We start from the raw sequence: 11,715 nt of genomic DNA, 5'->3' as shown, positions 1-11,715 counted from the left end.
CTTTATCATTGCTCATATAAGAGACGTTGAACATAATTTTCGTCTCAGGACAAAATCATTTTGAAGATGTCTGGTGAGTTCATTTTTAGTTTGATTTTTTAGAAATAATTTGATTTTTATTCCATTCACAAAAGCAAACAAAATCTTAAATATTGTACTTAATTTCAAAGCAATCTGTCATAGCTAAAAATAAAATTTTATTTCCTTAATCATTTAAATTTTACATTTTATATCATTTACATGCACACTCTATTTCCTAATTTTAAGATGCAATAAAGTAAATTATCATACTGTCAAAAGATTTATTTAAGTATTTTTACAGTTGCATTTTTAGCATTATTTGTAAAAACGTACAAATACTAAATTAGATATGAACATGCATTTTCTTAAAAGTGTGAACAACAAATATATATCTATATAAATAATGTTACCTTGTTTATTAGCTATGTACTGCACGAGGACCATAATATATAATGTTTAAATCTTTATTAACTTTTCTATTAATTATAATAATAATTTTTCTTTGTGACCGATTTTGAAAACTTTAACTGCTGTCTTTTGAAAAAAATTTCAGAATCTAATTTTAATTACCATATGTATATATATTTGTTAGTGCCAATAAGTGAAATTAGGCATTAAGCTTAAATCCTAGGCAATAAGATAACGCCTAGACAGTAAGTCTATTGCCTAAATGATGTTATAGGCATTATACTTAAATCCTAGGATTTAAGCTTAAATCCTGAAAAATGTGTCTAGGCATTAATATTAATGCCTAAAATATAAATGCGAGTAAATAAAAAAGACATTTATTCAAATTTAAATACATTTGGTACATAATAACATGATAAGAACTGAAGTTTAAAATGTCTATAAGTTGAAATAAAGTCACTTATTCTGGCCACTTTAGTTTTAACTCGGATATAACGAAAGCCATTGTCACTTTGCAGTTTATGGGGCGCACCAATAATTGTGAAATCATCAATTAAATCGAAAGTCACCTCTGAAGCACATTTTGACTTATGTTACAAACTTTTGTTAGGTGATTTTATAGAAATTATAGTTTCCAGCTGGGTTTGCTTCGAAATCCATTCAATCAACCTGTCTCCAACTATTGAACTCTTTCTCCCTTCCCTAAATACTTTTATGTTACAATTTTCACAAAGTGAAAGCAATAGTTCGATGGAATCACGAGAAATATTTGCAAAGTCATTATTAAGTTGGTTAAATCATACGGTCTCTGTCGCCATGACCTGTTTATGTGCCTTTTCTAAATATCCAAACAGTGCCTCTAGAAAAGCCTCCAATGCTTTAAATGCCATACCTTTTTTAATTGTAGTAGTCTATAGTTGCCGTCTATTCTGGGGTTTCTAAAAGTAAAATAACAAAAATACCGAACTCCAAGGAAAATTCAAATCGGAAAGTCCCTTATCAAATGGCAAAATCAAAAGCTCAAACACATCAAACGAATGGAAAACAACTGTCATATTCATAAAAGATAAAAGTTCAATCTTTGCCAAAACATCATTGTACTATCTTAGGTATATGCTTCTTGTTTTCACTGATTCAAATTAAGACCCCAATGATTCAAGAAATTTGTCCAGTACACATGTCACTTAAATGCTAATAATACATATTATGAAGTGAAAAGGACAAGATTGTCTGGGGGCATTTAACAAAATGTTTAACAGTATTGTTTTACATATCCAATGAGATCAATTGAAAGATGATGCGAAGTTCACTTATTGCCTGGAATGATGTTTGGCAATAGGTTGAATAATCATCATCAGATTTCAGGAAATAAGCTTAATGCCTGAAAATTTCAGGCAATAACTTAATGTCTAGTCGTTAGCTTATTGCCTAGGATTTAAGCTTAATGCCTAATTAAGTCTCCCAAACGAAGTTTGGGAAGACTTATTGTTTTTGCTCAGTTCTTATTATTATTATTATTATTATTCTTCTTCTTCTTCTTCTTCTTCTTCTTCTTCTTCTTCTTCTTCTTCTTCTTCTTCTTCTTCCGCCGCTTTTAAATTTGAACTTGTCCGCACCCGTTCTCCAAAACCGCTTGTTAGATTAACTTAGGGTTTCAGAATATGTTAGACTAACATGTCTAGTGGTGCAATCAGGGTTTTGTTTGTGCAATGGGGTTTATAAAAGGGTACTTTGAGGGGCAAAAAGAAAAGAGGGTTTTACTATAGAACCCTATGGGATTTTATTTTTTTAAATTTTCAAATGATTATAAATTGAAAACCGTTTGTGATAGACACAATCTTTTTTATTGAAAATGATCTAAATGATAAAGCCCATTAAATGAAATACAGTTCTAATATCTTGTAAATGGTCGAGATCCCCATCCCTAAACCATATATATTCTGGTTTGTGATGATAAAGCACATCAAATGTAATACAGGGTTAGTCCCCAGGGGTCACCCCCACCCCCTGCCATTTAAGAGAGTTCTAATATCTTCTAAGTGGTCAAGATCCCCACCCCTAAACCATATATATTCTGGTTTGTCATGCTAAGATGGTTTGAATGATATACAGGGTTAGTCCCCAGGGGTCATCCCGACCCCCTGCCATTTGAGAAAGTTCTAATATCTTGTAAATGGTCGAGATCCCCACCCCTAAACCACATATATTCTGGTTTGTCATGATAAAGCACATCAAATGTAATACAGGGTTAGTCCCCAGGGGTCACCCTCACCCCCTGCCATTTAAGAAAGTTCTAATATCTTTTAAGTGGTCAAGATCCCTACCCCTAAACCATATATATTCTGGTTTGTCATGCTAAGATGGTTTGAATGATATACAGGGTTAGTCCCCAGGGGTCATCCCGACCCCCTGCCATTTGAGAAAGTTCTAATATCTTGTAAATGGTCGAGATCCCCACCCCTAAACCACATATATTCTGGTTTGTCATGATAAAGCACATCAAATGTTATACAGGGTTAGTCCCCAGGGGTCACCCTCACCCCCTGCCATTTAAGAAAGTTCTAATATCTTGTAAGTGGTCAAGATCCCCACCCCTAAACCATATATATTCTGGTTTGTCATGATAAAGCACATCAAATGAAATACAGGGTTAGTCCCCATGGGTCACCCCCCACCCCCTGCCATTTTGTAAGTGGTCAAGATCCCCACCCCTAAACCATATATATTCTGGTTTGTCATGCTAAGATGGTTTGAATGATATACAGGGTTAGTCCCCAGGGGTCATCCCGACCCCCTGCCATTTGAGAAAGTTCTAATATCTTGTAAATGGTCGAGATCCCCACCCCTAAACCATATATATTCTGGTTTGTCATGATAAAGCACATCAAATGAAATACAGGGTTAGTCCCCAGGGGTCACCCCCACCCCCTTCCATTTAAGAAAGTTCTAATATCTTGTAAGTGGTCAAGATCCCCACCCCTAAACCATATATATTCTGGTTTGTCATGCTAAGATGGTTTGAATGATATACCGGGTGAGTCCCCAGGGGTCATCCCGACCCCCTGTCATTTTAGAAAGTTCTAATATCTTGTAAATGGTCGAGATCCCCACCCCTAAACCATATATATTCTGGTTTGTCATGATAAAGCACATCAAATGAAATACAGGGTTAGTCCCCAGGAGTCACCCCCCACCCCCTGCCATTATGTAAGTGGTCAAGATCCCCACCCCTAAACCATATATATTCTGGTTTGTCATGCTAAGATGGTTTGAATGATATACAGGGTTAGTCCCCAGGGGTCATCCCGACCCCCTGCCATTTGAGAAAGTTCTAATATCTTGTAAATGGTCGAGATCCCCACCCCTAAACCATATATATTCTGGTTTGTCATGATAAAGCACATCAAATGAAATACAGGGTTAGTCCCCAGGAGTCACCCCCACCCCCTGCCATTTAAGAAAGTTCTAATATCTTGTAAGTGGTCAAGATCCCCACCCCTAAACCATATATATTCTGGTTTGTCATGCTAAGATGGTTTGAATGATATACCGGGTGAGTCCCCAGGGGTCATCCCGACCCCCTGCCATTTTAGAAAGTTCTAATATCTTGTAAATGGTCGAGATCCCCACCCCTAAACCATATATATTCTGGTTTGTCATGATAAAGCACATCAAATGAAATACAGGGTTAGTCCCCAGGAGTCACCCCCACCCCCTGCCATTTAAGAAAGTTCTAATATCTTGTAAGTGGTCAAGATCCCCACCCCTAAACCATATATATTCTGGTTTGTCATGCTAAGATGGTTTGAATGATATACAGGGTTAGTCCCCAGGGGTCATCCGGACCCCCTGCCATTTGAGAAAGTTCTAATATCTTGTAAATGGTCGAGATCCCCACCTCTTAACCATATATATTCCTATTTGTCATGTCTTGAACATTTGAATGACGTATATGGTCAGTCCCCAGGGGTTCCCCCCACCCCCAATGTTCTAATATCTTGTAAATGGTTGAGATCCCCACCCCTAAACCATATATATTCCTGTTCGTCATGTAATGAACATTTGAATGACGTATAGGGCCAGTCCCCAGGGGTTCCTCCCCACCCCCAATGTTCTAGTATCTTGTAAATGGTCGAGATCCCCACCCCTAAACCATATATATTCTGGTTTGTCATGCCAAGATGATTTGAATGATATACAAGGTTAGTCCCCAGGCATCACTAATGCATGTAACTTGACTGGACCAAACCAATTTTCACTGGACGTTGCCCAATGTCAGGCGACCCTGGGAATTACGAATTATGGGAGCTTCGTTTGGGAGACTTCGTAACAGCATCCTGTTACAATCATTTCTTGTTTCTAAAGGCTTTTGTAACGTCTTCTGTCGATACCGTGTTATTTCAATTTACAGGCACATCAGCGTCGCCAGATAACGCGACGTCAATTCCTTTTAATGGTACCACATCCGTCTATGATACCTATGGATACTTTATTCATCCCCACTGGAAGCAGTTTCCCGTTGTTCCTGATGAGTATCACTACATGGTTGGAATTTATATAACTTTCGTTGGTATTACTGGTATAATTGGGAACTCAATTGTCATATGGATCTTCAGCACGTAAGTTAAAATATCAAGGGACATAAGTCATACTTTACTATCGGACCAAAAAAGTTATTAAATCGGGCAATGGAACATATATTACATAAGATTTTATTTTTTCGCACATTTTTTTTTCCGTATAAACAAGAACAAATACAATGTAAAACCAAGTTCCATCGCCTTTTACAATACATTACATATCTTATACTGACGTTTAGTATACATTATATTTTAGTTATGTCGCTTATCCGGGCGTCTCTAATATGCCGTATATCCTGTTTGTTATGGTACTCTGTGTAGATTAGGATACCACTGTTAAAAAATATTTAAAAAAGAATAAAAAGCATTTACCAGTATCAGTTCACGGTGCAGCTAAAGGTGCAATATTTATTAAATTTGGCTATTAATTGAAATGTTGAATAAGGTACAGCAAAATTATATCGTCGTTGTTAAACAATAATTAACAAACTGATACAGTATCGATACACAATAATGGTGGTGGTAGTCCAATAAGAAGACCGTTCTACTGATTGCTATTTCATCAGAAAGACACATTCGTTTCTGAATCAAGTCTCTTAATTACTATATATATATTTTTTTTTATTTTACAGAACGAAAAATTTGAAAACGCCTTCAAATATGCTGATTATGAACTTGGCTCTTAGTGACTTGGTATTCTCAGCAGTCAACGGGTTTCCACTACTTACAATTTCTGCCTTTAATCGGAAGTGGATGTGGGGTGATGCAGGTAAAGGCAACATAAATATTATTCAAATCTGTGATAAGAAATTAGAAATGTTAGGTCTTGTGAATCCGTCTAGAATGTCTACGAACAACACACATTTCAGATTGCACCAAACATCGAATAATCATTTACTAAAACTAAATGTAAAAAAGTGTACTAAAACTTTAGTCATGAACAGGCGTAACTTACTCAGCGGGGCAAAAACTAATTTATTGTATGTTTATTGGACTAGACATATGAATTACAATAAAAGTATGTAAGACATGTGTCTCATGTCTCATGCACAGCAGTATATACCTCTCCATTCAACAGGCTGGATATAATAATAAAATAGAGTCCATTGGATTTAAATTCCTGCAAACCTGTTTTAGTAAAATTACCGAGGGAGTTAATCCCGGTTTGTTTTGCTTGAGTGGAAAATTTTTGACGTTTTGTATGCCAAAATGATCTTTAATCAGTTATAAAAGGGGCATTACATGCTGGCCCTCACCAGATTCCGCCCTTGCACATCTAAGTGTCCACATTTTACCATCAGACAACACAAGTCTGTGTTCACACTTGTAACCACATAAAATATATTTTATACAAATAGATATTTAGGCTATTACAACACTATGACTCCTATTCTCCCAACTGTACAAAGACATCCGAGATATCAGGCTTATAATTAATTAAGTCAAACACGCGATTCGTTATATTAGACTCACCAGTGGCATTCGAAACCAAAAAAGTTGAATGTATTGTTTATTTCATTCCCTGTGACAATGTCTCCATTAAACTACATTTGAAGGTTTGATCTGTTAGTGTAATTTAGTCATACTTATTTCATTATAAATATATGCTTTTAATTTATTTGTATAAAACTTCTGTTTTCATTTCTAGATATTATCTCTCACAATAAATTGTATTTTTGTATTGAAACAGTCAAAACATTTCCCAATGACATGTATTTTAAATAAATTTCCAAACGTAATGTTTGATAAAAGAGGGACGAAAGATACCAGAGGGACAGTCAAACTCATAGATCGAAAACAAACTGACAACGCCATGGCCAAAAATAAAAAGACAAACAGACAAATAATAGTACAGATGACACAACATAGAAAACTAAAGACTAAGCAACACGAACCCCACCAAAAAATGATAATTGTAATGTCATGCTTCCTTGCGGAGCACCTGAGATCACCCCCAAGCTTTGGTAGGGTTCGTGTTGCTCAGCCTTTAGTTTTCTATGTTGTGTTTTGTGTACTGCTGTTTGTTAGTCTTTTTCTTTTTTAGCCATGGCGTTGTCAAGTTTATTTTCGACTTATGAGTTTGAATGGTCCTTTGATATCTTTCACCTCTCTTTTACTAATAAATTACAATTTACTTACAGCTTGTCAGTTGTATGGATTCATTGGAGGATTGTTCGGCCTAATGTCTATAATCACTTTGGCAGCTATATCAATTGATCGTTACTATAACATAGCAGAGCCCCTAAAAGCTGCACAGTTTATGACAAGAAGAAAGGCCTTCATGATGATAGTGTTAGTGTGGATATGGTCATTAGTATGGGCGGTTCCTCCGATATTTGGGTGGGGAGCATACGTCCCTGAAGGATTCCAAACCTCTTGCACATTCGACTATATCAGTACCGAACCCCATATGAGAGCATACATGATTGGCATGTATATCGGGGGATTTGTACTTCCTTTGGTAATGATAATCGTCTCATATGTTTTAATCTGGAAAGCAATCAGGAAACACGAAAATGAAATGTTAAGTATGGCTAAAAAGATGAAAATTGAAGATATTCGCAATAATCAAGAAAAAGCAAACGCAGAAGTGAGGATTGCTAAAATCGCTATGATTATCGTTCTCTTGTATTTACTTTCGTGGAGTCCATATGCTACTGTGGCACTGATTGCTCAATTTGGACCTGCTGAATGGGTCACACCATACGTTTCAGAACTACCAGTGATGCTTGCAAAAGCTGCAGCTATGCATAATCCTATTGTATATGCGTTTAGTCATCCCAGATTTAGACAAGCTTTACATAAACGAGTCCCTTGGTTACTGTGTTGCTGTGATGTGACACCAGCCAGATCTGCAAGTACTTCTCATTCCAAAGTCACAACTAAACGACAAGTAAGCCGACAAGTTAGCAACGATAGTTATTATGATGGTAGGGCTGATAGTGATGTTTCCAGCTGTATAAGTCAAATTGATGATTACGGTCAATCTATTGAAATGAAGAAGACGGTATCAGACACATCCTTCACCAGACGTTCTAATAAAAAGGCTGTTAAGGGTAGTCCGATGGGTTCCCCTGATTCTGAAGATATTGTACGTGAACTAATACAAGCACTGGTAAGCGTTTCTCACAGACCACCGGCTGTTCAGCCACAATACACCCCAAATATCCCACCACAAAATAATCTTCAAAATCCAGATAATGCCCAAAAAGGCGTTTACGTTATTGACAATGGAAAACAGATTGACATGGCAACATATCTTTCACATTTGGTTGCAACGGGACGAAATAGTGACACTGTTACCAAAAACCCTACACCAAATTTACCCATTGTCAAACAAAATATAGATAATACGGATGAAAGTGTAAAAGCAAATGAGAAAAAAGCACACCAAGATAAACAAATAGATGTGCAGAAAGGTCATGGTAAAGACAAAGATACAGGTAATCAACAAACACGTGACTCTAGTTCAGATGAGGGTAACTCTTCTAAAGTTTGTTACAGTAACCAAGCATATGATAAAGGAGCGGATGATAATGACAAATCTACGATAATCGATGATGGACATGTATAAGTCGGAATCAACGCCTTAACTTTTATTTCACGTGCTCAAATGTGTAATATCCAAGCTTTACATTTATTAAGGAGTTTTCAATAACATTTCGTTGAATTTGTTAAAGAATTGTAGTAATTATGAAAAATTATTTGATAATTTTAAGAATTTTTTAATGTTTGTTATTTTAAGTTTAAATGAGTTGTTAGTGTGACTAATGTTTACAATGCCAGAATTGTTTTAAATTACTAACTAGTATTTTATAGTGCAAAATGTAATAAAATAGATAAAACTTCTTCTTATATTTTCATGCTACCTTGTTATGTTACAAATGGTAAATCTTGTGTTAATATACAGGTACAAAAAGTAAAATCATTTTAAAAAGAAAATTTTATGTAAATACTTCCCTTTATTTTGATATGATTATAGTGTCGATAACAGGTTCATTCCCAAGGTAAACTGGAAAAAAACACCACAAATATTCCAATAGACAATTGAAAATTTGAAAAAGAACTTGAATCTTTAATTCAGTTGTATATGTGGAAATATCCTTTGCTTTCTAGGCGTACAAGATCCCTTACAATATCTTTCCTTTTGTACAAGATGCCTTGCAATATTTTCTGTGTACAAGATCCCTTACAGCAAATCTTCATGTGTAAAAAATTCCTTATAGCAGCTCTTCCTATGTACAAGATCTCTTACAACAGCTCTTTGTGTGTACAAGATCCCTTACAAAACTCTTTCTATGTTCAAGACCTCTTATAACAATTGTTATGTAAAATATCCCTTACAACTCTTCTTGTGAACCAGGATTCTTGCAATAGCTATTCCTATGCACAATATCTCTTACAGATCTTCCTATGTACTAGATCCCTTGCAACAACATTTTCCTGCGTATATGATCCCTTATAATACTCTTCTTATGTACAAAATCCTCTACAAAAACTGTTCCTATTATCAAAATCCATAAAACAGCTCTTTTGATGTTCAAGACCCCTTTTACAAACATTTTTATGTGTACAAGATCCCTTACAACAACTCATCTTATGTAAAAGATCCTTACAAAAACGCTTCCTATTTTCAAGATTCCTTACAACTACTCTTCTTATGTACAAGCTCCCTTAAACAGTTTCTCCTCCTGTGTGGGATGAAAAGGTACACAGTAACTTCAAATAGTGGACATTAACATATAAACTCACTCCTCCTTTTAAGGCTTGTTTATCTTCCTAGACTACCTATTAGTGTCTCGCACGGTCGGACTTTGATTTATAGTTTTGGTAGTAGGCGACAATTTTGTCATTTTGCCGTGAAATGATCGGTTTTTGTTAAATGAGCAGTTTTAAAAACATAAATGCAAGTTGTTTACCATTCATTTCAATAAAATGGATTCCTTTGAATTATATTTTATCCGATCATAGCTTCTTTACGATAACGAAAGTATGTAGATTATTTTTATTTCAACAGTTTAGTTAAGGTGGTACCTAACACTACAGGGAGATAACTCTGTAAAAATCAGCTAAACATTTTAATTACGTTGTATTGTTAAGGAAATATTAAGCTTCTCAATGATCAAAATTAGTGTTTGTCAAACTGTTATATAACCAATGAAATTTTTCTGATAAAGTGGTTGGTTCAAATTTTTTGAAATTTTTATATTTTTGTCAAAGGGTCAAAGTAAACATTTTGTCAAAATTTTATGAAAATTAAACGAGCCAAATTAATATTGGTCAATGTGTTGGGTACCACCTTAATTAAATAGTAATAAGAAGGGGAAACTACTTCGAAATTTAATTTTGCAACATTTTACATTTACAATTGGAACTGACATGACTGACTTTTTATTATACAAGTCAGATGTTAAGTGCATCGTTGAAACTGATTTTTTTGCAAAGTGTCTATGCCGAATAAGGATTACTCTAGTCGATCACCAGTTCCTACAAGCACTGAAAAATAGGAGAAATAGAGTTATGCCAGTTAATAAGGATAATATTCTAATTTCAAATATAGACATTTTAGGTTACCTTGTACGTCGAAGCATTTTTGGGAAGCGTTGTCCTGCGATATGTTCCCATCTGATTTGAACAAGTCATGTGTGTATGTCTAAATTGGAGAACATTGCTGGGTTGGTGCCTTATTGAATTTTCCCAAAACTTCTGTATCTTGTTGATTTAAAGTGTTATACAACATCTCAATAGTAATTAAACATATATTCCAGCATATATCGATTTTGTGATTTTGTATTTTCTTTGAATCAAAATGATCATATATAGATTTGTATAACATATTTTATAATCAAATGGCATGTAACCGGGGTTGGACTGTAGGGCTGATAACGCTTTACACCAACTCTATCCGGATTTCATCTGATCAGGTTTTTTGTTGTTATCAATATTTCTTTTTACATTGAGCATGTAATACATCAAGCTATAGCAATAAATCACCATTAATAACACAATTTCACATAATGAAGTAATTAAGTACCATATCATATACCAAAATCTTCTCTGACAACGTTATGTTATAGCAGTAATTAGTGTACTTATACCTCTTAAGAATAATCCTACTAAGATGCTTTTTACGTGCAATCAATATTTCATAAATGAATTTCGTTCGATCATAATATGTGACGTCATAAGCTATGAAAATTTACGGTTATTATAGGTTACAATGAAGTAATTATTTACATATGCGACAATGGTAGCCGTTTAGGGTTCTGCGTTTTCACTGCAAAAAACTGTCAAATTCTGAATTTTCAACACCTTTCGGTCTGAATAAAACTGCAAAACACATATGGTGCCGCAGCGTTTTTTATTTGAAATCTGCATTTTTTAATTGTACTCTATGAATCCGGAATTTTTAAAATAGTCTGAACGAAGAACACTCCTTGCTTAATTTTGCGCAGAAAATTTAGCTCATCACAAATAGTTTGCTCCAAATTTCTCGCTTTTTCTACACCAATAGCCGACATTCATTTCTCACTATTTCAATTTTCTTTTCTAATCAACAGGGCAGCAGAAAATAAATTAACTTCTAGCTATTATCTTGGATGTAAAAACTAGGTGGCGCCCATCGTCTTTATTAACTTCCTCTTAACCTTATAGGGACAACTGTTCATTGAGAAAAGTTCTTTTTAAAAAAAAATGAAATTCCTGT

At 34.9% G+C, this 11,715-nt stretch overlaps 1 protein-coding gene across 1 annotated transcript; it reads left to right on the top strand.

Moving 5' to 3' along the window:
• Window positions 1-8,644, top strand: LOC127708562 (rhodopsin, GQ-coupled-like). Its single transcript, XM_052213471.1, has 4 exons — window positions 1-73; window positions 4,841-5,048; window positions 5,642-5,778; window positions 7,151-8,644. Exons 1-4 carry the CDS (start codon window positions 67-69, stop codon window positions 8,581-8,583), a joined length of 1,785 nt encoding a protein of 594 aa, XP_052069431.1. The 5' UTR covers window positions 1-66; the 3' UTR covers window positions 8,584-8,644.
• Window positions 8,645-11,715: the final 3,071 nt, after the last annotated feature.

This window comes from Mytilus californianus, unplaced genomic scaffold (genome assembly GCF_021869535.1).
Source record: "Mytilus californianus isolate M0D057914Y unplaced genomic scaffold, xbMytCali1.0.p SCAF_7, whole genome shotgun sequence".
Classification (NCBI taxonomy): domain Eukaryota; kingdom Metazoa; phylum Mollusca; class Bivalvia; order Mytilida; family Mytilidae; genus Mytilus; species Mytilus californianus.
This window is presented reverse-complemented; position numbering and strand designations above follow the sequence as displayed.